Source organism: Nicotiana sylvestris, chromosome 8 (assembly GCF_000393655.2).
Source record: "Nicotiana sylvestris chromosome 8, ASM39365v2, whole genome shotgun sequence".
Classification (NCBI taxonomy): domain Eukaryota; kingdom Viridiplantae; phylum Streptophyta; class Magnoliopsida; order Solanales; family Solanaceae; genus Nicotiana; species Nicotiana sylvestris.
Window position 1 is genome coordinate 206,502,782 of NC_091064.1, and position 27,476 is coordinate 206,530,257.

Below are 27,476 nucleotides of genomic sequence, written 5' to 3' on the forward strand. Positions count from 1 at the left end.
TAGATTGTATTGATGTGTCATGTCACCAGAGTAGTCGTGTTGGATGAAATGAGGTCATTCGACCTAGAATGGATACTATCGGAATTAATTACAACATTGTTGGAAGGATAATATTGAAAGTCGGTTTTGAAAGTTGCTATAGTCCTTGTCGAAGGAGAGGGAGCTCCATGACTTGTTGATCTGATGAATGGTTATGAGTTTCTGCGTGTTTCTTTCATCATTGGTAGTAAATAAAGGTGTTAGAATGAGGCTTTGTTTGATAAGAGGTTTATTACTGGCATTGAGTTGTTTTGAGCAGCTACTGTGATTAGAAATTTTCGCTATGAGTATTTGAGTTATGCGGTATATCATGTGAGTACATATTAGGTTGTGATTACGGTTTGATACAGCTTGTTTAGACTTATACAGTACGTAGATGCGAGATTCTGATCTTATGGGAAATTTCGGAAGTTGGAAATTTGGTTCTAAGGCTTATGGGTTAGGTTGAGTTATGAAATTTTAGTTGTGTTATGTTATCAAACCTATATAGAATAGGGTGATGTGGGATCACCCCCGGTATGAGCATGGTAAAATTACACTGCGGTTTGATGGCTTTGAGAGCAACTCTTGGGCACATTCGAGGACGATCGTATGTTTAAGTTGGGGAGGATATAACGACCCAATCGGTCGTTTTGAGCATTTGCACTTCACTTGGTAGTTTACGGGCATAAGTAGCTCCTTATGGTGTATTATGACTTATGTGAATCATCAATTTTGGTTTTCAGGTTATTCGGAATTGATTGGGAAGAATGATTCTCAGCTAGCAGCTTTAAATTTGAAAGGTTTGACTAAGTTTGACATTTTAGTATTTGACCTCGGATTGGATTTCTGATGGTTCTGCTAACTTCGTTGGGTGATTTTGGACTTAGGAGTGCGTTCGGATTGTAATTTGGAGGTCCGTAGTAGAATTTGGCTTGAAATGACGAAAGTGGGAATTTTGGAGAGTTTGACCGGGAGTGGAATTTTATATCAGGGTCGAATTCCGATTTCGGAACTTGGAGCAGGTCCATAATGTCAAATGTGACTTGTGTGCAAACTTTGAGGTAAATTGGACGTGATTTGATAGGTTTCGGCATCGGTTGTGGAAGTTTGAAGTTTCAAAGTTTATTGATTTTGAATTGAGGTGTGATTCGTGTTTTTTGTGTAGTTTGATATGATTTGAGGTGTCGACTAAGTCCGTGATATGTTTTGAGACTTGTTGGTACGTTCTGACGGGATCCCAAGGGGCTCGGGTGAGTTACGGGAAGGTTTCACACCATTTCTAGGCCATTTGCAAAGAGAAAATTTGGAAAAATGGAGTTGTGCTAGGCGATTGCGGAAGTCTTCAGGTGATCGCATAGAGTAAAATCTCTGTTGCACTAACCCGACTTTGGAAGTTTATATCTCACAATTTATAAAGAATTTGGAGATGATCCAAATATGAAAGTTGTAGCTCTTGATGTCTAGTTTTCAGAAAGTCAAACTAATTGTAATTTGAAGTTTTTTTACAAAAAGTTATGACCATTATACTAGAGACTGTCCGGAAGAGTTGGAGAAGGCTGTTGGAAAAATTTGTCCTTCTCGATCGCAGGAGAATGGCCGCCATAGAGTAAAAAAGGGGCTGAATAATTTTGTGCTTCACTATCGCATTAGTTTGTCCGCGATAGCATAGGGTAAATGCCTGGGCAGATTATAAAGTATTCTAGTTCGAGGGTTTCAACCATTTTTGCATTTTTGGAGCTAGGAAGCTCGGATTGAGGCAATTCTTGAAGCAATTTTTCACCATATGAATTGGGGTAAGTGTTCTATACTCGGTTTTGGTTTTATTTCATGAATCTATCTTTGATTTTAGCTCTTGTTAAAGAGAAAATTGGGGGGTTTGGCCTAAAGTTGAATTTTTGAGTTTTGAATATCGAATTGGAGCCAGAATTGAGTGAAACTAGTATGGTTGAACTCATAAGTAAATGGGTTATCGGATTTAGTGAGTTTTGTCGAGTTTCGAGGTGCGGGACCATGTGTGATTTTTTGGCCAGATTTGGGATTTGATTTAGGATTCGATCTTTATCATTTGGACTTGTTTCCTTGGGCTTTATTTGATGTATTTGAGTTGCTTTTGGATAGTTTTGAGACGTTCGGAGGACGCACATGCTAGGTGACAGGCGTGTGGGCATGCACCCTTTGAATTGTGACTCTGTTGTTTCTATGGCATTGTAAAGTGGCCCTATCTTGTTGTTATTTGTGTTTTCACCATGTGGTAAAGTAATTGAGTTGTCAATCATACTAGATATCATGTTAGGCTTTATGCCGATACTGTTGGGATCCATAGTGGTCATTTCTTACTGTCATCTTATTGATTTTTACTAATATGTTCGTACTCAGTCATATTTATGCATTCATATCATAACTGAGTCTTAGTTGTTATTTATTGATACATCATATCATTGTTGTCGGGCTAGTTTCATAACATTGTGAGCTCGTGAGTGAGACTGGAGAGATTGAGGAATGAGTGAGGCTGAGAGCCTTATTATGAGTGACAGTTATGGGAGCGGGATACCCACCGCAACATATTATATTGATTACATTTTATTGGATCGCGCTGCACGCCGCAGCGATATAGTGGTTGGGCTGAAAGAGCCCCTCCGGAGTCTGCACACCCCAGTGAGTGTAGTCGACTATGTATATATATGTATATGGATTGGGTTGCACGTCACAACGAGCCTTATGGCTATATGTATATGGATCGGGTTGCACGCCGCAACGAGTATTGTACAATGCAAATGACTTAGTGTGTTGAGTATTAAGCACGGTAAGAGATAATGCAAGATAGTGAGGTTGAGTACTCTGAGAGTGTGAGTACATGAGTTCATCACTGAGAGGCATTGCATTTGACATGCGTACTTGAGATACATGCATAGAGATGCATTTCCTTTTGCTTCCCGATTTTGATGACATTCATGATTTTACCTGTATCATGACATGTAGGCATAAAGATGTACTTTCCCCATGCTATCTGAAAAATGAAACATCTTATGTATTTTCGAAAGAATTTTTGGGGGGAAACACAGTTTTCAAACTTACTCAAATTTTTGGACGATTTTGGTGAAGAATTTGGGTTTTCACTGACACACTTGAAAAGTGGAACTATCTTTTTAAATTTTGAATAAGCTGAGCATTCTTGAATTCTGAGTTATTTCTTTTGTTACTTGCTTTACGTTATTATGAACTGTTGTTGGCTATTGGTGTTATACCCAACCTTTGTTCCAGCTCGTCACTACTTTTAACCTAAGGTTAGGTTTGTTACTTACCAGTACATAGGATCGGTTGTACTGATACTACACTTCTGCATATTGCGTGCTGATGTTGGCTACTGAGGTTGTTGTGTTCGATGAGATCTAGATTTGAAGATGTACTTGTGTTTCTGTTATAATTGCCTCTTGTTCATAGTAGCCTTAGATTTATAAAACTGTTTATGTACTTTTCAAACAGAAGATGTATTTCTTCATATCATTTTTGTAAACTTTATTCTTAGAAGCTCATGATTTGTACTAATAGTCCTTGGGGAAATGTATAAGATTCAGATAATTTCTTTTGATAAATTGCCTTATTGAATATTATTGGAATTGGATAGTATAGTTGGCTTACCTAGCGGGTTAAGTTAGGTGCTATCACGACTAGCGGATTTTGGGTCGTGACAGATTGGTATCAGAGCTCTAGGTTCATAGGTTCTACAAGTCATGAGCAAGTGTATAGTAGAGTCTTGCGGATCGGTATGATGACGTCCATACCTATCTTCGAGAGGATACAGGACATTTAGGATATACTTCCCATCTTTCTTTCCTTATCGTACGACATTTATTCAGCTTGAAGCGTAACTCTTTGAATTCCTTCCATGCATTCGTATGCGCACATGAGCGCTCGATATCAGCTTTGCATCAATGGCTTGTGATTCTATGGATGAGGTGTGAGATGTGATTTCAGTATGCTGATGATGGGCTAGTCTGGAGGACTTCAGGCTGGGTTTTGACTGTAGCTTGAGCATAGAGATGTTGATTGTGTGAGCATGTGCTTTTGGATTTATATATCCGGTAGTGTCCTTATTAGTGGAATTTGTGGCTGGATGGCTACGTGATGAGTATGATGTGACTGCGAGATGTGTTCATATGGGTTGAATTTGACTAGAAGAGTTTGCTTATAATGTTAAAAAGACTATTGGGTGCTTTATTTTCTACCTCGATGTGACGTATAGTGTCGAGTTATGAGCATGTTGGAGGATCTTTCATGTTGTTTAACTGTGTAAGGGTATAGAGAGATGTCATCATAAGGCAAAACATGTGGGTTATCTCCTGCTGGGTGTCCTAAGGTTTGTGTTATCCCTATGTTGTTTGTTGAGAGTTCCCTTTTACTAGTGAATTATATGTAGTTCAATTTGAGTTTGGATCACTTGCGGAAATTGGCTTAACTGTTACTAGGATGAATGCAAGATTTACAAATGATTTGAGGTATCATATGGTTTATGTTACATGAGCTTAGGAAGGATTTAGTTAAATCCTATTACGGTATTATGCCAGTATGGGGGTGGCTATTGTAAGTTATCAGATGCTTTATTTCTTGGCTTTAAACCAAGTAGGGGAGTCTGCTATCGACGGGATAATTATACGGTTATGTGTTGTATTGGTTTCAGTTTGAGGTATACTGGTGAATCAGTTATGACTTGCAGAGGATGAGTTCGAGAATGACTTGGGTAAGGAAATTTCAGGATGCAGGTTGTATTATGCTTTATGGGTATATGAGAATCATGGAATGATTTGAATAGTTATTGGTGAGAGATGTAGTGCGCATGGAGTAGGAATCCACTCGGTTACTTAGAAGTGTGGATTACTTCTTAGAGTGTTGGTGTGTAGATGGGGCACAGGTCTTTCAGTCCGTTTGGGCGGTGCTTTTGAGATTCGAGTAGAGTGGATGACTCTCAAGAATGGTAATGAATTCAAGATTTGTACATGGCAATTGAGAATGTTGCGGATTTGTATATGGCTATAAGCTGAGATTTAAATTGGATGGTGTCGAGACTCGCAGTATTTCTATATCATTATGGATTATACATTTCAGTATCCGGAAGGTAAAAAGGAACAACTTTAAATTCATAGAAGGTCTCTTCAGAGTGGGCATCTCGGTTGTGGTAACTTTGGGGTGCTTAAGAGAGCATTCAGCGGCTTATGAGCCTTAGGGTGGTGTGGTTTTATGTTAGGGTCTTGTGTGGTGAGTCTTGGTTGAGGATTGTGGTATTATGGCGAGGAGAAGTATCAATTTGAAGGCAATTCGGACGGAACTCGGAGAATTAGAACGGGCTGGTAACGGGTTGGATCAGCATGGTAACAGATTTGATTGGCCCTTTTGGTTCTTATGATGTAGTGAGTTTATACAGGTGTTATGTAGCGATACTCTCAGGTTTTGATGGTTTGCGTAACTTGGTTGAGTTAGAGGGATTCAGTCATGACGGTTTGGTTAAGTGCAAATGGGTTTCGGAGAGTTCTTGATGGTTTCTACCATGGTTTAAGATGTACATTTCCTACTGGTGTGTTGACATGTTGCGTATTGTGATTTTCTCCTGGATGGGATCAAATAAAAAGTTCTTGGCTAATTGAGTGAGTAGTTGCTTATGACTTGGAGTGGATTATGAAGCCCTCGTATTTTTCATATAATGGCATGATATATGATGTGTTTTGTGTGGGATTGAAATTGGCAGGTGCAAGGTCACGATTCGATTTTGAAGGGAAGGACATAATTTCTTAGGCAGCATGGACAGTTTCAGATGATTAGGTAAATCACATTACTATCTGGTATGGTTTGATGAGAGTATACATTTTAGAAGAGGCAATGTGTTTTGATTTTTTGATACTTCATTGGTATTGCAACACTCTCGTGGTTGATCGACTGTTTGTATTCAAATTTTACTATGTGGCACGAAAGAATTATAGAAGTATTCCTCGTAAAATGATTATGTATGAGAGATGTGTTGGATATTCGGGCGGTAGAGTTGGGATCAGATATGGTGATTCTTGTGTTCTGTGGATTTGTAGACTATGAGTTCTCAGGAGCAGATTGTTTCATGGTTGTAGACTGTGGAAATATGGCCAAGGTTAGCCAGAGGATAGTATGTGTTATGATTCAGCCATTGTGAACTTTCGGAGGGTTATTTATCTATCTGTGGGTGACTAGAGCTTATTTGGGGGTCCATTGGTAGGCCCAATTTGGATGCGTATTCTACACCGAGCCGGATTGGTTGGCTTCATACTGCTATTGTTGAGAGATGTGCCATTCGGTTATTGTTGGGCTTATTCGTGTTCTAAAATGATTTGTGAGTTGCTCTTCTACACTACGAGGAGTTGTGATTCATTGGTTATATGTACATAGGGTGCGGTTTTATTTGGGCTTTATAGCAGAATTTGAGCGAGATGGTATTTGGGTGTTGCATGATTGATTGCACGTTAGCTATGTTCTTTCTGGATTATGGTATGGTGTTATTTTCTCTCTGTGGTTATGGTAATGCACTTTGGGCACTTGATGTCGAATTTCGCGTGGTTATTGATTTTGGGTAGGGTGGCTCGAGGCGTATAATATGGACCAATGTTTGGATGGGGTCACGCATTGTAGCAGAGTTATATCGAGGTATGATCCTTTGTGTTAGATTCGTGTGTTTTGATTCTGCGGTTTGTGATGGTTCTTAGAATTGCGTTGTGGTGATACCCGTTGAACTTGCGGGACAATTCTCTTGTTTGAGTCATTTTCCATGTTTGAGCACATTTGGAATGTTGCTTATTGATGCACGGATTACACGCGTTACAGCTTTAGATTGTATTGATGTGTCATGTCACTAGAGTGGTCGTGTTGGATGAGATAAGGTCATTGGACCTAGAATGGATACTATCGGAATTAATTACAGCATGGTTGGAAGGATAATATAGATAGTCGGCTTAGAAATTTGCTATAGTCATTGTCGAAGGAGAGGGAGCTCCATGACTTGTTGATCTGATGAATGGTTATGAGTTTCTACGTGTTTCTTTCATCATTGGTAGTATATGAAGATGTTAAAACAAGGCTTTGTTTGATAAGAGGTTTATTACCGGCATTGAGTTGTTTTGAGCAACTACTGTGATTGGAAATTTTCGCTATGAGTATTTGAGTTATGTGGTATATTATGTGAGTACATCTTGGGTTGTGATTATGGCTTGATATAGCTTGTTTAGATTTATATAGTATGTAGATGCGAGATTCTGATCTTATGGGAAATTACGGATGTTGGAAATTTGGTTATGAGATTTATGGGTTAGGTTGAGTTATGAAATTTCAGTTATGTTATATTATCAAACCTATATGGGATAGGGTGATGTGGGATCACCTCCGGGTATAAGCATGGTAAGGTTACACTGCGGTTTGATGGTTTTGAGAATAGCTCTGGGCACGTTCGAGGACGAACGTATATTTAAGTGGGGGAGGATGTAACGATCCAACCGGTCATTTTAAGCATTTGCACTTTGCTTGGTAGTTTACGGGCATGAGTAGCTCCGTATGATGTATTATGACTTATGTGAATCGTCGATTTAGGTTTTTAGGTTATTCAGAATTTAATTTGGAAGAATGATTCTCAGCTAGCAACTTTAAATTTGAAAGGTTTGACCAAGTTTGACGTTTTAGTATTTGACCTTGGATTGGATTTCTGATGGTTTCGTTAGCTCGATTGGGTGATTTTGCACTTAGGAGCGCGTCCGGATTGTGACATGGAGGTCCGTAGTAGAATTTGGTTTGAAATGGCGAAAGTGAGAATTTTGAAAAGTTTGAACGGGAGTGGACTTTTTTTATATCTAGGTTGGATTCCGATTCCGGAAGTTGGAGTAGGTCTGTAACGTCAAATGTGACTTGTGTGCAAAATTTGAGGTCAATCGGACGTGATTTGATGGGTTTCGGCATCGGTTGTGAAAGTTTGAAGTTTCAAAGTTCATTGATTTGTAATTGAGGTGTGATTCATGTTTTTAGCGTTGTTTGATGTGATTTGAGACCTCGACTAAGTCCGTGATATGTTTTGAGACTTGTTGGTATGTTCGGACGGGGTCCCGAGAGGCTCAGGTGAGTTTCGGGGTAGTTTCTGACCATTTCTAGGCCATTTTAGTTGCTGATTTTTGGCTACAGGGGTGTACAATCTGTTAGTGTAGATCTGGCCGCGTTAGAATAGACAAAATTTGGAAAAATGGAGTTGTGCTATGCGGTTACGGAAGTCTTCACGCGATCGTATAGAGTAAAATTTCTGCTTCATTAACCCGACTTTGAAAGCTTATATCTCACAATCTATAAAGAATTTGGAGATGATCCAAAAATTAAAGTTATAACACTTGATGTCTAGTAAGTAAAACCAATTGTAATTTGGAGTTTTGTACAAAAGGTTATGATCATTATACTAGAGGCTGTCCGGAAGAGTTGGAGAAGGCTGTTGGAAAAATTTGTTATTCTCGATCGCGGGAGAATGGCCGCAATCGCATAGAGTAAAAAAGGGACTGGAAAATTTTATGCTTCACTATCAAATTAGTTTGTCCACGATAGCATAGGATAAATGCCTCAGCAGATTATAAAGTACTCTATTTCGAGGGATTCAGTCATTTTTTGCATTTTTGGCGCTAGGGAGCTCGGATTGAGGCGATTCTTGAAGCAAATTTTCACCATATGAATTGGGTTAAGTGTTCTCTACTCGATTTTTGTTGTATTTCATAAATCTATCTTCGATTTTAGCTCTTGGTTGAGGAATTTAAAGAGGAAATTAGGGGTTTTGGCCTAAAGTTTCATAATATGAATTTTTGAGTTTTGAACATCGAATTGGAGTCGGAATTGAGTGAAACTAGTATGGTTGAACTTGTAATTGATTGGGTTGTCGGATTTTGTGAGTTTTGTTGAGTTTCAAGGTGCGGGCCTGGGTGTGATTTTTTTGGCCAGATTTGGGATTTGATTTAGGATTCGATCTTTATTGGACTTGTTTTCTTGGGCTTTATTTGTTGTATTTGAGTCGCTTTTGGCTAGTTTTGAGCCGTTAGGAGGTTACTACGTGCGAGGTGGCATTCTTGGAGCATCGCTTGGCTTACTCGGTATTGAAATTTTCTTGTTCGAGGTAAGTAATTCTTCTAAACTTAGTGCTGAAGGTATGAAACCTCGAATTACGTGTTATGTGATTGGTATTGAGGTGACGCACATGGTAGGTGATGGGCGTGTGGGCATTCACCTTGTGAATTGTAACTCTGTTGGTTCCATGGTATTGTATAGTGGCCCTATCTTGTTGTTATTTGTGTTTTCACCATGTGATAAAGTAATTGAGTTGTCAATCATGCTAGATATCATGTTAAGTTTTATGCCGATATTATTGGGACCCTTAGTGGTCATTTCTTGTTGTCATCTCACTGATTTGTACTAATATATTCGTACTCAGTCATGTTCATGCATTCATATCATATCTCAGTCTCAGTTGTTATTTATTGATACATCATATCATTACTGTCGGGCTAGTTTCATGACACTGTGAGCCCATGAGTGAGACTGGAGATATTGAGGACTGAGTGAGGTTGAGAGCCTGATTATGAGTGACAGTTATGGGATCGGCCTGCACGTCGCATCATGTTATATTGATTATATTTTATTGGATCGGGCTGCACGCCGCGTTGATATAGCGGTTGGGCTGAAGGAGCCCCTCCGGAGTCTGCACACCCCTAGTGAGCGCAGTCGACTATGTATATATATGTATATGGATCGGGTTGCACGCTGCAACGAGCTTTATGGCTATATGTATATGGATAGGGTTGCACGCCGTAACGAACCTTGCGGATATATATATATATATGGATTGGGTTGCACGCCGCAACGAATATTATACAGTGCAAGTGATTGAGTGTGCTGAGTATTGAGCACGATAAGAGATAATGTGAGACAGTGAGGTTGAGTACTCTAAGAGTGTGAGTACATGAGTTCATCACTGAGAGGCATTGCATTTGACATGCGTACTTGAGATACATGCATAGAGATGCATTTTCTTTTGCTGCCGGTTTTGATGACATTCATGATTTTACCTGTATCTTAACATGTAGGCATAGAGATGTACTTTCCTCATGCTATCTGAAAAATAAAACATCTTATGTATCTTCGAAAGGATTTTTGGGGGAAAACACAGTTTTCAAACTTACTCAAAAGTTTTGGACGATTTGGGTAAAGGATTTGGGTTTTGCACTGACACACTCGAAAAGTGGAACTATTTTTTTAAAATTATGAATAACTTGAGCATTCTTGAATTCCAAGTTATTTCTTTTATTACTTGCTTTACGTTATTATGAACTGTTGTTAGTTATTGGTGTTGGACCCGACCTTTGTTCCAGCTCGTCACTACTTTCAACCTAAGGATAGGTTTGTTACTTACTAGTACATGGGGTCGGTTGTACTGATACTACACTTCTGCGCATTGCGTGCAGATGTTGGCTGTTGAGGTTGTTGTGTTCGATGAGAGATGGAGTTGAAGATGTACATGCGTTCCTGTTGTAGCTGCCTCTTGTTCATGGTAGCCTTAGATTTATAAAACTCTATTTATGTACTTTTCAAACAAAAGATATATTTTCTTAATATCAACTTTGTAAACTCTATTCTTAGAAGCTCATGATTTGTACTACCAGTCCTTGGGGAAACTATAAGATTCTAATAATTTCTTTTGATAAATTGCCTTATTGAATATTCTACCATTCCTTAGGAATGATTTGCCTTATTCTACCATTCCTATTTGCCCTGGTGATGGATGCACTGACTCATCATATTCAAGGGGAGGTGCCATGGTGCATGCTATTTGCTGATGACATTATTCTAATTGACGAGACACGAGGCAGCGTCAACGAGAGGCTAGAGATTTGGAGACATGCTCTTGAGTCCAAAGGTTTCAAGTTGAGCAGGACGAAGACGGAATACCTCGAGTGCAAATTTGGAGTTGCAAATTAGCGTCGGGAGTCTTGTGTGACAAGAAAGTACCACCGTTACTAAAAGGTAAGTTTTATAGAGCAGTGGTTAGGCCTGCCATGTTATATGGAACTGAATGTTGGCCGGTAAAGAACTCACACATCCAGAAGATGAAAGTAGCAGAGATGAGGATGTTGAGGTGGATGTGCGGGCATACAAGGATGGATAAGATTAGGAATGAAGATATTCGAGAGAAGGTGGGTGTGGCCCCCATGGAGGACAAGATGCGGGAAGTAAGACTCAGATGGTTCGGGCACATTCAGAGGAGGAGCACTGATGCACCGGTGAGGAGGTGTGAGCGACTGGCTGTAGTGGGCACGCGGAGAGGTAGAGGGCGACCTAAGAAGTATTGGGGAGAGGTGATCAGACAGGACATGGCGCGACTTAGGATTACTGAGGACATGGCCCTTGACAGGGAATTATGGAGGTCGAGCATTAAGGTTGTAGGTTAGGGGAAAGTTGTGAATATTTCTACAGCACAATAGAGTGAGACTAGCCAGTTAGGAGTTAGACTAAGAATGTCATTGGTCGTCTATTGATGCAGGGCTTTACCTGCTAGTTTTACTATACCAGCCATCTATTTCGTATTTCGTATTCTGTATTTCATATCTCTTATATTGCTGTTATTTTATTATGCATTTTTATGGTACTAATATATCGGCTCCTGTTGCTTTTTTGAGCCGAGGGTCTCCTGGAAACAGCCTCTCTACCCTTCGGGGTAGAACGACGCGACTGATGGGAAGTTTCACAGACCCGTCAACTCGATTGTAACTTAGAAAGAAGTACCGAGGTTAATTTATCGCTTCCCATCGCTTCGATAAATCAACTTCGGAAAACGAGGGGACTATCAGTGTACGGGTAAAATAGGGGGCAAAATTTTTCTCGATTCCTCGATGAGAGAACGAAGGGGAAGCACAGATCGACGTGATTATAATCGAGGTCAGAAACCCCTTGTATCGAGATCCGAGAGGAATGAACGATGTATCTAAGATCTGACATGGTAAAGCAATGTATCCGGATCGAGTATAACTTCTGGACCTTGGAAGTCGCGGGGAACGGTTACGCATGACGGATAGGGGGCCGTAATATTCGCCCTCAACCAGATATTACAGTGCGAATCCTGTTCAGTATCAATTATGGATCAATAATTACCGGAAAAAGAAAATTTTTACCTTTTTAGGACCTGTAGTAGGACTGAAATTCTCCTACTATGTAAAGGGAAAGTTTTCTTTAGTCCGACACATTGTAACATGCAATTCAAAGCAATAAAAGTTTACTTTTGTCTTCTAGCTATTATTCAAGGCATTACTCTTTTGTTCTTTTATTCACTCGCGCCCGAGCTTGTACCGAGGGTCCAATCGAGGACGAGTTCCACTGTCCAAATCTGAGATCAGGCTTGATCATTACATTGCGATTGATTTGATAATTTATTTCGTCCTTAATTCATTTATCTTTTATTCTTAATTGTTCGTATTAAATTAAATAATGTATTTTTTAAATCGCGTACAAATTTAATTGTTATTGTAATTTTGGGGGTAAATAGAACTACTGGGTACACAACTTCTTGTTTAAAGAGCCCTTATCTAGGTCTTCTTGAAACCATAGCAAACATATTATATGGAGTACCAATTTGAGGCAACATCCATAGCTCTAGATGTCTCCACATTTAGAAGTTCAGGCGCCAATTTTCCGCATATTTGCTGGAAGTTGAAGAGGCCAATGTAGTGACAGTAATCATAACTTTTGTACTTGTTCTCTAGACGTATCATACATAAAATAAATACAGAACATAGGGATGAAACCATTATGCTAAGGTACAGGGAATGTATGTGTCCATATAAAGTTACAACCTAATAAGGCATGGCAAATTAGTGACCAAAATTATTCCCCTCTTCGACAATTATGCTGCTAAATTCGTAACATTGCGCTTCAATTTCTGTTCTATTCCTTTTTTTCCCCATTAATAAGCATGCTATTCTTTTTTATTCCTCTCGAAACAATGTGGGTACGAATCAACGCTATTTTCACTTACAATTGATGTTAATTTATGAAATTGAGAATGAACTTTGCAATTCACTTTAAAAAAATTCAGTTGAATTTGTGATTTGAGGATATTCAAGTAAAAGATTTCAATTACTCTACTTTTTTCATATCAATTACTCAACCTCACGTTAGGATTCCCACATTAGGATTTAACTGAGACGAACCAAAATTAATTTGGGACACCCAATTCTAAAAGGGAAAAAAACATGCTCTTGGCCAAATTTTCCACACCGTTTCCTTTAAAGCTAATGACATAACCCTAGATTTCTAATAATAGCAGCAATCGTCATCGAACTTTCTAGAAACTCAACGACGCCCTAGAACCCTCCAGTCGCCACTACCACACAACCCTCCCCCTCCCCCTCCCCCTCCCCCTCCCCCTCTTTAAGAAATCCCCCAACCCGCAATCTTCTTCCTCTATTCACTACACTCTTCGCTTATTCTTCCAAAAACTTCCCATAAAATCAACTATGGCCGACGAAGCTAAGGCCAAGGGCAACGCCGCCTTCTCCGCCGGCAATTTCACCGACGCTATTACCCACTTCACTGAAGCCATCAATCTTTCACCAACTAATCACGTTCTTTACTCCAACCGATCTGCTGCTTACGCATCCATTGGAAAATATTCCGACGCTTTATCCGATGCTCAAAAAACAGTTGACCTAAAATCCGACTGGGCTAAAGGCTACTCTCGTCTTGGCGCGGCACACTTAGGTCTTCACCATTACGACGAAGCCGTTTCTGCTTACAAGAAAGGCCTTGAAATTGATCCAAATAACGAGGCCTTAAAATCTGGTCTTTCTGATGCTCAGGCAGCTCAGGCCCGATCTCGTGGCCCGGCTAGTTCTGCAAACCCTTTCGGTGATGCGTTTTCTGGACCCGAGATGTGGGCTAAGTTGACTGCCGACTCAAGTACACGGGCTTACTTGAACCAGCCCGATTTTGTTAACATGATGAAAGATATTCAAAAGAATCCGAGTAATCTGAACCTTTATTTGAAGGATCAAAGGGTAATGCAAGCACTTGGGGTTTTATTAGGTATGAAATTGTCGACGAGGATGCCGGAGGAGGATGATGCTGAGATGCCGGAACCTTCGCCGGAGAGGAAGAGGCCTGCGGAGGAGGAGAAGAAGCGTCCCGAGCCCGAACCGGAGCCCGAGCCAATGGAAGTGGGTGAGGAGGAGAAGGAGATTAAAGAGAGGAAAGCAAAGGCACAGAAGGAGAAGGAAGCGGGTAATGCGGCTTACAAGAAGAAGGATTTCGAGACTGCAATTCAGCATTATAGCAAGGCTATTGAGCTTGATGATGAGGATATTTCATTCATTACTAATCGTGCTGCTGTCTACTTGGAGATGGGAAAGGTATTATCCACATTACCTAATGTTGTTTGAGTTATATGTAGTGTAATAATAGTAGTAAAGTTAAAAAGATATTAAATTTTATGGTTCAGTATCAAAGTTATAATTTTTAAAAAGTTGCAATCCTAGAGTTAGCCTAGTAAGTGCAATTGAATGAAGATTATGGGAGACAAAGGGTTGAAAGATATTAAATTTAGTGTAGTGACACAATTGAACTGAAGAATATGGGAGATAAAGTTTGAATTCCCCCATCTTAGTAAGTCTTGGTGGTTAGAGGCACCCGATGACATTGGTAGGAGGGTGCAGGAATGGTAGGATAATCCATGTGCATATTGACAGTGATTAAAAAAGGAATTTTGTTACTTTTAGGAATTTCAATTGTAAATATTACTATAGAAATTGGATAGCAACATTTTGGAACGTCCAGATGTGGAAAGAGTGTCAATATAAATTGGAACCAAGGAATGGAGCACCTTTGTCACTACTTGTGTCTTCTTTTATCTGATTATGGTTGTATGTCTGTTTTTATGCATTGTCTACTAAGATGACATATTTGAAGGAATTCTGAGTTCATTATCAGGCATACGTGATGCCACAGAAGGATTTCACTTTTCTCATAGGTAAAAGGCCATCTGGTAGTGCTGTAACACCTTGTGATGGAGGATTTTTTTCAATATTACTAAGGTTGTAATTGGGTTTCAATATAACAAACGTGGTATATGGGAATGCTGTGATTATATCAGGGAATAGGAGTTTGTCTTATTGGTGGATTTATAATGCTGGACATACTGTTCTGTGTAGAAGAGTTCATGTATTTGGGTGATTACCCTTCTCAAGGTGTTAAATTTTTTGGTTATTTGGCTTGGCTGTTAGTAAAGTCTTGCTGAATGCTGTAATAGTATTTCCAATCATTCGGTCTAATCTTTATATCCAGAAGCAGGTCACTGATCTTTTTTCACCTATTCTTTCTTCTCCTTTTTTTTTGGTCTGGGTTTTTTTTTTGGGGGGGGGGGGGTTGCGTGCGTGTCTGTGGTTTTACCTGCTGCAGTAGAATTGCCCATTTGAGTCGTCCTTTCCTAATTATAGGAGGGCATAATACCTAATGAAGAGTTTTCACTATGTGAAATGGCTATTCCAATCTATTAGATGAGCAGGTGGCATTTGTCTTAGATCACGAGTCATCCACATCCTTTGTTAGTTGATCTCCAACTAGGACCAGCAAGATTCTTGAGTTCATGGGTAAAGGTTTGCGAGTTCATCACTCCCTTTTCTAATTAATCACCAACTTGAACCAGCCAAACTGTTGAGATTAAGGGAGACATTACGAGTGAGTCCACTTCGTTTGCCAATTAGTCAGCGTCTAGGGCCAGTACTAGCATATAAAGCTGAGGGGTGAATAAGGAGATGATTGGAGATCCCAAGCAATCATTTGGTTTTGAATCTTTGGCTAGCTTACTGCACCTATGTATCCTTGACTTTTCTGGGAACTGCATGAGATGCTGAATCGTTAGAGAAATAGACATGGTGCTGAGTTGGAGATCCCAAGCAATCATTTGGTTTTGAATCTTTGGCTAGCTTACTGCACCTATGTATCCTTGACTTTTCTGGGAACTGCATGAGATGCTGAATCGTTAGAGAAATAGACATGGTGCTGAGTTTTGGGTTTCTATCCCCCTTGCCTCCCAGTCTGTTTCTCCTTTTTGTCCTTTTTTAAAAGAAAACCCCATAATTCTTTGCCATGATTTCAGTATGAGGATTGCATCAAAGATTGTGACCAAGCTGTTGAAAGGGGGAGAGAGCTAAGGTCAGACTTTAAAATGATTGCAAGGGCTCTGACTCGAAAGGGAACTGCCTTGGCAAAGATGGCAAAAAGTTCAAAGGATTTTGAAGTTGCAATTGAGGTTTTCCAGAAAGCCCTGACTGAACATCGCAACCCGGATACTCTGAAGAAACTCAATGATGCTGAGAAGGCGAGAAAGGAATTAGAGCAGCAAGAGTATTTCAATCCGCAAATAGCAGACGAAGAGCGTGAGAAAGGTATTTTCTTCCTAATGCTGTCTGAGTTGTTTTACTCTTATGGGTCTAACTTTCTTCACTATGTTGCAGGAAACCAGTTCTTCAAAGAGATGAAATATCCCGAGGCGGTTAAGCATTACACTGAATCCATAAAGAGGAATCCTAAAGACCCGAGGGTATTCATCTCTTCTGTCACCTTTTTAGACTCGAGGACTTTTCTCAGTCCTTCATTAAGGGCTGAATCCCTTTTTTTTTGTTAGGCATATAGCAACCGGGCTGCTTGCTACACGAAGTTAGCTGCATTGCCTGAGGGGCTCAAGGATGCTGAGAAGTGCATTGAGCTTGATCCAACATTTGTAAAGGGCTACACCAGGAAAGGTGCTGTTCAATTCTTCATGAAAGAGTACGAAAAAGCTATGGAAACTTACCAGGAAGGATTGAAGCATGATCCTCAGAATCAGGAACTGCTAGATGGTGTGAAGAGGTGATTAGATATTTCTTTTTATGTTCTTGTATCTCATCAGTTGCTTTCTTCTGAGGTTTTGAGAGTGATCATGATTCCTAAAGTTGGTTTCCTTTGGGGTGTGATCTGTATTTGACTTTACTGGTTCTTCTTCTTCCTCCTCTGAAATTTGCTGTATCTTGTTTATTCAAGACAACATGACCATCGATGTAGAAGTGAGGTGGTTTTGTCAGTTTTATGGTTTTCGCTTGCAACTTGAACTACTGTCTTTTTGCAGATGTGTGGAGCAAATAAACAGGGGAAGCCGTGGAGATCTAACTCCAGAGGAACTCAAAGAGAGACAGGTATCATTTCTTTGCACTGTACTCTTATCTTGCTCCGGGCAGAAGTAACGGGAGTAATGGTAACACTCATACATCTGATTCTTTGAACAGGCCAAGGGAATGCAGGATCCAGAAATTCAGAACATCCTTACAGACCCAGTAATGAGACAGGTAATATTTGGTCGTCGAGAGTACTATTTTGACTTGTCATACCAATGACACTATGTAACTTCTACATTTGTAACTAACTGCATTTGGGTGTGAATGTTGTATTTTGGAGCAGGTGCTAACTGACTTCCAAGAGAACCCAAAAGCTGCGCAGGATCATATGAAGAACCCTCTTGTGATGAACAAGATCCAAAAGTTGATTAATGCAGGAATTGTCCAAGTTAAATAAGTAGAGAAACATTCACAATTCACAAGAGAAATAGGGCATGGCTATCCATTATTTGTTGTCGTTCGTGTATTCAAGGGAATCGTTCATAGAACTCCTTTTACTCTTTTGAGGGTGTAAGGTCGCACAATGTTTTGGTTTCCCGTTTTTCTTCTGTGGCAACTGTTAAAATTTGCATCTTGTTGGCATTTTTATGTCCTCCTGATTGTTGTACTACAAGTAATGCTGCTAGCTCTCCGACACTGGAGTGATCTGCTCAATTCGTAGGAGTGCGGTGACTCTGCTTTTAAGATGGTTTAAAAGAGCGTGTAGAAAAAATATTTAACAATGAACATTATTAGAGAAAAGTTAAAAATATTGACATCGAACATTGTCATAGAAAAATTTCAGCTTTAAGAATTAAAATAGTAACTGTTTGGTTTTGCAAAAAAGAACAAGTATTCTTAAGTGGTGTCTCCTCCACCAAAAGAGAAACAATTCTAACACTGTAAAAAACAACAATCGACGTGCATCGTTAAATTGTTCTCAGGCGTTGGTTCAGTTCTTTTAAGCAGACTTTAGTTTAGGGAGGGAGTGGAAAAGGAGGTATCTCGAAATCATGTCGTTTCGAAAATTTATCACATTAAAAATCTGTAGTATGTGTTTGCATGAATTTCAGGGCAATATTTCCTGTTAGAGATATTAAAATGATTATAAAATAGGACTCTCTAATTGGTCCTGAGATAAGTTAATGCTTGATGAAAACTGATGCTATGGCATATCCTGTATTTTAGATCTACATTGACTGGCACGACAATATAGGCAGATGTATGATTTAAACTTGATTAGTTCTATCTTAGCTGAATCCATTACTAGAATAAATTCTATAACGTATCAGAGTACTCTATGGTAATGGTGCCTATGTTACTATAACGAGACCTGAACAAAAGGTAAATCAGCAAAAACTTTAACGGAGCTACAAGCCCTCGTGCATAAATGATAAACCTACTTATTAGGGTTACAACATTAGACTACTCTGCTTATTTTGGAACTCTATGTTATAAAGAGATAGCAACTTAAAAACAAACGTAAATTAAACAACTCAACCATCAGATGTTACACTAAGATCCAACGAGACAGCATTAAATTGTTACAGGCAAAAATCTGTTCATATAGTAAGTTGAATCCCACCATCAGGACACACTCAATTGAAGTTTCTTTGGATGAGATATACCTTAAATGCATTTACACTGTTGTCATTCCTTCTTCCCCCCCCCCCCCTCAGAGACTAAGCTTATAGAATTCGACCAGATTAGACAAATCGTTTATAAGCTCAAACCTATAACCAATATCAACTATTCTCCATCAGTCTTTCATGCTGGTACAAAAAGAATATCGTGCACGCCTTAACATCTTCGTCGAGTAAATACCTATTTTTAAGTTCTTGGATCCAAAATCTGGAAGCTGGCTGATTAAGCAGCTGCTGTTTCCTCCTTTTTGGCAAGCTGGTTTTGAATGTGTTGGGGAACAACATCAAAGTTGGCTAATTGCATGACATATGACGCGCGGCCTTTTGTCATTCCTCGCAAGGTACTAACATAATTGAACATCTCTGCTAATGGAACCAAAGCATCAACCACCTGCACCAACCAAATTAGATCCATCAGAGAGGATTCATATATATTTTTCCAGAGAAACAGCAATTTATCACATGCATACTTTTAACTTATGTTTGTTGTTCATACTGGTAAAATAGGACATGTCACAGTTCCTCTAAGCGGTCCTTTTCTAAGATAGAGAAAGCTACCTACCTTGCAAATCTTCAAAATGGAAAGAGTGCCGTATAAATCAGAATGGATGAAACACTGATTGTTTCTTTTAAATTGACTTAATTCATATACTATGATACGCTCGATTACTGTGTTAAAACTATGCATCTCCAATTCTCATTCAAAATAAGGTGCAGTTGGAAGTGCAAAACATAGATATAACAAGCAGATAGATGAAAGGAGTCCGCTAATCATACCTTAAGACCACCAGGTTTATCTCCAAAGCTGTTGATCTGACCTCTCCTTGAGTTAAGGTCGCCAATCACATCTCCTAGATGTTCTTCTGGTGTAACTACTTCAACCTTCATTATCGGTTCTAGCAATTGCGGACCAGCTTTTCTCATCCCTTCCCTAAAAGCTCCCCTAGCAGCAAGCTGGAATGCCAAAACACTTGAATCCACGTCATGGTAAGAGCCATCTACTAGCACTGCACGAACATCAACAACGGGAAAGCCAGCCAGCACCCCATTACTCATGCATTCTTCTAATCCCTTCATAACACCTGGAATATATTCTTTTGGCACCGCACCTCCCTTGATTTCACTCTTGAATTCATATCCACCACCTGTTTCCATGGGTTCAAACCTTACTGTGATATCGGCAAACTGTCCTGACCCACCAGACTGTTTCTTGTGGACGTATTTCACTTCTGAGATCCTGGAAATGCTCTCGCGGTAGTTTACTTGTGGAGCTCCAACGTTAGCTTCCACCTGTCAATGGGTAAGCAACACTGAGTTAATAAATGTAAGAAATCAGATATTTTCAGCCATGTGAGAGACATTTTTTGCAAATATCCCAGGTAATAAATTTCTGCTTGAGAGTCTGATAAGCAAGAATTTTGCATATATCCAGACAATTTTCTCTTATCAGATATCACTTTCAGCAGAAAATAAGAGTAATAGTGAAAGTAGCAATTGCAATTGAAATTGAAATTCTTCTTGATCATAATAGGAGAAAAAGTAGTTCTTTTTTTTTTTTTTTTTGGGGGGGGGGGTGTGGTGTTGCAGGGTTGCGTAGGGGTTTCCAAATAGATACCTTAAATTCCCTTTTGAGTCGATCAACAATGATCTCAAGATGTAATTCTCCCATTCCCTCAATAACTGTCTGGTTAATCTCCTCATCCCGTGAAAAATGGAAAGATGGATCCTCTTGAGCCAGTTTAATTAAGCCTGTCGCCATCTTATCAATGTCCGCTTTGGTCTTGGGTTCAATTGCAACCTTTATAACAGGATCTGGGAAATCCATGCGTTCAAGCACTACAGGCTTATCGGGATCAGCCAATGTCTCTCCTGTAATTGTATCTTTCAATCCAGCAAGAGCAACGATATCCCCAGTTAAAGCTGTCTTTATATCCTCTCTGCTGTTAGCATGCATTTCCAGAAGTCTGCCAATTCTCTCTTTCTTGCCTTTGTTTGCATTCACTACATACGATCCTGCACTAAGCTTTCCTGAATATACCCTGACGAATGTGAGAGACCCCACAAAAGGATCATTCATGATCTTAAATGCCAAACCAGCAAACGGTTCATCATCACTTGCGGCCCTCTCAATGGTCACTTCTGGGTTGTCAGGGTCAGTTCCTTGCATTGCTGGCAAGTCAACTGGAGAAGGCAAATAATCCACAACTGCATCGAGAAGCGGCTGAACCCCCTTGTTCTTGAAAGCTGAGCCACACAAGACTGGGACAAAACTGCCACCAATAGTTCCCTTCCTGATCAACTTTTTAATGGTTTCCTCGTCAGGTTCAACTCCTTCCAAGTAGTTCTCCATAGCATCATCGTCCAATTCAACTACAGTCTCAATCATCAGGGCCCTATACTCCTCAGCCAGCTCTTGAAGGTCAGCAGGAATATCCTCATAGGAAAACTTTGCTCCTAATTCTTCTCCGGACCAAACAATAGCTTTCATCTTCACAAGATCAACTAATCCTTTGAAGTTATCCTCTGCACCAATTGGAATCTGAATTACAAGTGGTTTAGCACCCAAGTTTGATACTATCATGTCTCTTGTTCGGAAGAAATTTGCTCCGAGACGATCCATCTTATTAACAAAACATATCCTTGGGACTCCATACTTATCAGCTTGTCTCCAAACAGTTTCCGATTGAGGTTCCACTCCAGCAACACTGTCAAACAAGCATATGGCACCATCCAAAACCCTAAGGGCACGCTCTACTTCAAGAGTGAAGTCCACATGACCAGGAGTATCAATTATGTTGATACGATGCTTGTTCCAGAACGTGGTAGTAGCAGCAGAAGTAATTGTAATCCCCCTCTCTTGCTCTTGCTCCATCCAGTCCATTGTGGCTGTTCCCTCATGCACTTCACCAATTTTATAGTTTCTGCCAGTATAGTAAAGGACACGTTCAGTCGTAGTTGTCTTCCCTGCATCTATATGAGCCATAATTCCTATATTTCGGTAGTCCTTCAAAGGAACTGTTCTCTTCCCCTCTGCAGGAAAAAAAAGAGGAGGCAGCACATGAGTTTCTGTTCCGCGATTGAGTTACCAATACACTGTCTAGTCAAAAAAGAAGTCCCGTATAACATCTATCTATACCAGCAGACTTACGAGTCAATATCAACCTATAATATATGGTCATCGCCTAAGACTTGATGTTTGTTTAGACCGTGATTGATAAACCATAAATCTAAAAGAAGTTTCTTGAATATTTCCAATCATCAAGTTTTTTTAGGAAAAAGAACATAACATGAGGTCTCAGGTTCAAATCCCAATGGAGGTAAAACACTAGGTGATCTTGTTGCTGGTTGGAGGTAGCAAGTATCTCGTGGAATTAGTCAAGGTGCACGGAAGCTAGCCCGGACACCATGATTATATAGAAAAAAGAACATATCAAGAAGTTGACATCAAAACAAGTTCTTAATTCTCAATACATTTTTTCTTGAAATGCACTAAACAGAGGATATCACTATTCACCATGAGTTTGAACTTTTAAGCAAGAAACTCCACAATGTGGAACTCAAAGTAGACACCTTCAAAAATTAAGTACTACATTCTACAGTTATCCGGACTAAAGAGTCAACCTTTGATTCCTGTTCCACATTCCAAAATTAAATTATTTCATTTTCCTTCTTGTTCATCAATCCTCAAACCAAACCCCTTTTATTCTCCCCAAATATGACCTTTCTTTTCTCGAGCCCATTCGCTCCAATTTATTATGTTCTCAATCCTAATCAAGTTTCAAATTATACAAATCAGTAACTAAGGTCTAAGGCAGTCACATAACATAAAACCATCTCATTTCTCAAATTCAATCAATCAACTAATTCTCAATTTCAAACTGAAAGGAGTCAGCTATATAATTATTCAGTATCCATTCATTCATAATTAGACATTTTATTCTTTTTAACAATGGTGGTGTCTGCGCTCTCGCGCACCTCAACTATTATACTAGGTACCCCCCCAAAAAGTTGTATTTACAAGTTATCCATCTAAAATTACACAAAAAAATCAACACAGTTGAACCTCTACAAAAAGAATTGAAATTTCCATTTAAAATCCCAAAAAAATTTGAAGTATATAACATTGAAAGAGTGGAAAAAATGAAAAAAGGATGAGAATTGATACCTTCAGCGGCGGCCATAGCAAAGACAGAAAAGCCATTCTTTTTGGGCTTTTGACTTAATCTTGAGCTTCTAGAAGCCGAAACAGAGCACAGTTTGAAGCTTCCAAGGAATTCAGAAGCAAGGGACTGTACTTTAACACAACGATTCCTCCGAGAAGAAGAGCTGACCCGGTTAGAAATGGGCACCGGTCTTTGAGACCCATTAAAGTTGCAGAGTGAAGAAGCAGCAGATGACATTCTTGTCACTGATTCTGCTGCCATTTTTCTTCCTCCTACTTTGTTTTCTGGTTGTGTTTGTGTTTATATTTCTACTACTACTGGTTTATATTGGTATGGACAGGACTCAAAGGAGTGGGGTGGGGATAATGAAAACAGTTTGAGGTGTGAGTATTTTTGGTGATTTGGTCATTTTTAGACCTTTGGTTTTTAGGTCTATTTGGATTTTGGACTATGGGATAATATTGTAAGGCCTAGGAAAAAAGAGTGTATTTTATATATTGTCTTGTGAGACATTGAACGACATCCACTAATAGTTCTCTCTCGCTACAATTTTCCTTTGGTTAAGAAACTAATCTCAAAATAACAATATAAAATAAAAATATGACAAAAGGAGTATGAAAGGAAGAGAGAACTTTCTTATTTTATCAAATATTTTTTAAGTGTATAGTACATAATCCCAAATACCTCTATTTATAGGTTTACATAGAGGCTTACAATAAGGTTACTTTAAATATAGTATTAAACATTTGAGATCATGGAAGAAGATTATGAGAATTATGGAGGTGTGAAAGTTACAACTATAATGGTAAGAAGTAGTTGGGTTATCTACATAATAAAGAAGAGTAGTGAGAGTTTTATTTGATTAGTGGACATCCATATAAATATGTATTTTATAACACTCCCCTTGGATGTTCATAGATAATGTGCCTCGTTAAAACTTCATTAGGAAAAAATTCTAGTAAAAGAAAAAGAGTACACATATCTTATAATACATATTACTTGCTGCCTCGTTAAAAACCTTGCCAGGAAAACCCAATTGGATAAAACCTTAACTAAGGGAAAAAAAGTACAACACGTATTTGCCTCCTCCTGATGAAAACATCACTTTATTTCTCGAAGATGACAAATTCCAAGATTGTATAACAACTTCTCTAATATTGAGATAGACAATGCCTTAGTTAATTATTCCGTCAAATTATCACTTGAATGAATTTTTTAAATATGTATTTTATCATTCTGTTGAAGATCGTCTCTGCAAAGAAACTTTGGCGAGATGTGCTTTATTCTATCTCCTTCAATATATCTTTCTTTCAATTATGCACGCAACATCGTCTTCAATATTATTGTAATCTTCTCTTAAAAAAATCATATGTCTCATTCATGTTGAGTCACTTAATTTATAAACTGTTAGTATTTTGATATGAATAATGAACTTCATGTAATGCCCTCCATTTGCATAACCAACAAAACTTTTGCAATATTTATTAGAATAAACAAATCTATCAATATTTCTCTTGTAATATAATACTAATTGAATTCAAGTATCTCCATATCGAAGTAAGATTAAATCTTGCTAGTAAAACATTACACTCAAGATTCTAGCAAGTACACCAATTGCACCAAGACACAAAAATAAATCATACATATCATACAAGGACTGTTGAAGCTTTATTTCACAAATTTCCGGAATCCTTTATATCTTTCAGAATAATTAAAATCCTTTAAGGATTTTCATTATATGCATATCAAATGTATTGTCACACCAAAACGTGGAAGGACTACATCTACCATAGGAGAACATGTCTCCATATAACCAATCCCAGAATATTTACAAATCTTCTTGTGCCACCGGTCGTCTTTATGTCTATCGACTTGATTTTTTATTTCTCTTTTCGCACAAGAACACATTTATACATCCATTGGCTTTATACTTTAAGGTTTTGGGACTATTCGTCCAACTTCATATTTTTCAGGTGAAGTTAATTTTTATTTTTTATTTAGGAAATTATTTATCTGTCCAAATTTCATGATAGATTTGAGCTCAAAATCCTCATCAATGTTAATAATATTGAGCGCTACATTATATCAACAATATCGACGACGATCACTTTATATCGGTTCCATTGTTATCCAATAAAGACATAACTTATTGAGATATCTTTATCTCATTATTTTCCGGTACCTGAGCCTCTCCCATGAGGTCTTATGAAATATTATGTCGTGGTGCTCTTCTAGAATATTTGCCTCCTTATTATGACCATCTTGAACATTTGATCCTCTCATTCTTTAAGGAGTTTTATCTTTGGAATCGATTAGTTTATTACGATTCATGCGTGTCATAAACTCTGTCCATCATGAATTTTATTCTATTTGGAGCATTAGCAACTGAAATATAATATTTAGTTTTGAGTCAGCAAATGCGCCTGAAAATATTTTACAAGTAAATTATTACTTGAACTTCAAGTTTACATTTCCTTGTACGTGGATCTAGGTATACTCATAATAATTCATTCCATGTATTACTTTTTTAGTTGTCCATTTTCTTCTCCTTATGTTGGGATCACCAATACATATCCCCAAAATTTTTTAGAGACCCATCTTTCTGTGTTGTGGTGAAACAAATAAATCATATAGCACATCTATATTTTTAGATGGAAATTGTTTGATTCCTAACCCTGAACCAATTGTGATAGGAAAAATTTATTATAACTTGTTGGCGAGATGCGTACAAGTGCTGCTGTATATTAAATAATAGACCTCATACCAAATTTCTTTATTTGGGAGTTTTGTTCTTATAAATAATAGTTTAGCTATAATTGGAGGCATACAATTTCTGCTAAACCAACTTGGATTTAAACCAACATTATCAAGACAAATCATCATACTTTACATTCTGGAATTGTGCTCTAATAATTTGAGCAAGAAACCTTGCAAAATCCAAACTGTATGTTGATAACGAACGCGCATGTGATCATACAATAGATCCATATATTAAAATCTGTCCGCATGGCAGGTGACTAAGCCCATATATATATATATATATATATATATATATATATATATATATATATATATATATATATATATATATATCACCTTCTGTTCGTTCTAGAAATCAAGGGATTTAATCCTAACCTTAACTGGTATATCATAAGAATAAGTAGCACAAGAGAATTCTTGAAGAATCTTCTATTTCTTCAATATATGCCAATGTGAATTCTTAATCAATTTTTCGCATCATAATTAAACCCGGATGGCCAACCGGCCATGCCAACTAATATTTCTTTTAGTAAACCTATAGTTTACTTGTGGCATGTGATTACATCATCATGTTTATACTGGTGCAGTATAAATAGAAGGAAAGTCGGGTAACCTTTTATATTTTTTCGGTTTAATTATAGTAATATTAAGATATTCAATCTTGCTTTCGTTTATAGTCTCAATATGCCAACCACTTTGGCTAATACATTTGAAACTCAAAGAGTTTTTTTTTAGACTTACTACAATATCAATGTCATGAATAATTTTATTCATCCGGGTAGTAACAAATTAGTTCTTCCGGAGCTCTTAACTGATTTTATACTATAAGATCTTTTGTCACACCAACAATATGGTGAATTTCTCTTTTACGGAGAAAACCATATCATAATAATTGTCATGGTCAAATTCATCATAAGCAAATGGATGTATAAATGTGTTCTTGTGCCACCAGTCGTCTTTATGTCTACCGACTTGATTTTTTATTTAACTTTTTGCACAAGAACACATTTATACATCCATTGGCTTTATACTTTCAGGTTTTGGGACTATTCGTCCAATTTCATATTTTTTAGGTGAAGTCAATTTTTATTTTTTTATTTAGTCAATTATTTATCTGTCCAAATTCCATGATAGATTTGAGCTCAAGATCCTTGTCAATGTTAATAATATTGAGCGCTATATTATATCAACAATATCGCCGACGATCACTTTATATCGGTTCCATCGTTACTCGATAAAGACATAACTTATTGAAATCTCTTTATCTTATTATTTTCAGGTACCTGAGCCTCTCCCATGAGGTCTTATGAAATATTAGGTCGTGGTGATCTTCTAGAATATTTGTCTCCTTATTATGACCATCTTGATCATTTGCTCCTCTCCTTCTTCAAGGAGTTTTAGCTTTGGAACCGATTAGTCTATTACGATTCATGCTTGCCATACACTCTGTCCATCATGCATTTTATTCTATTTGGAGAATTAGCAGCTGAGATATAATATTTAGCTTTGAGTCACTAAATGCGCGTGACAATATTTTACAAATGAATTATCACTTGAACTTCAAGTTCACATTTCCTTGTACGGGGATCTAGGTGTACTCATAATAATTCATTCCATGTATTACTTTTTTAGCTGTCCATTTTCTTCCCCTAATGTTGGGATCACCAACACATATCCCCAAC

At 38.3% G+C, this 27,476-nt stretch overlaps 2 protein-coding genes across 2 annotated transcripts; one reads left to right on the forward strand and one right to left on the reverse strand.

Annotated features, from left to right (window-relative positions):
- Positions 1-13,364: 13,364 nt before the first annotated feature.
- Positions 13,365-17,845, forward strand: LOC104240660 (hsp70-Hsp90 organizing protein 2). Its single transcript, XM_009795531.2, has 7 exons — positions 13,365-14,450; positions 16,196-16,484; positions 16,554-16,639; positions 16,724-16,947; positions 17,204-17,270; positions 17,361-17,420; positions 17,533-17,845. The coding sequence occupies exons 1-7, from the start codon at positions 13,560-13,562 to the stop codon at positions 17,644-17,646; spliced, it is 1,731 nt and encodes a 576-aa protein (XP_009793833.1). The 5' UTR covers positions 13,365-13,559; the 3' UTR covers positions 17,647-17,845.
- Positions 17,846-18,698: 853 nt separating this feature from the next.
- Positions 18,699-23,367, reverse strand: LOC104240659 (elongation factor G-2, chloroplastic). Its single transcript, XM_009795529.2, has 4 exons — positions 23,037-23,367; positions 20,487-21,901; positions 19,649-20,161; positions 18,699-19,262 (listed from the first exon to the last, which is right to left on the reverse strand). Exons 1-4 carry the CDS (start codon positions 23,293-23,295, stop codon positions 19,095-19,097), a joined length of 2,355 nt encoding a protein of 784 aa, XP_009793831.1. The 5' UTR covers positions 23,296-23,367; the 3' UTR covers positions 18,699-19,094.
- Positions 23,368-27,476: the final 4,109 nt, after the last annotated feature.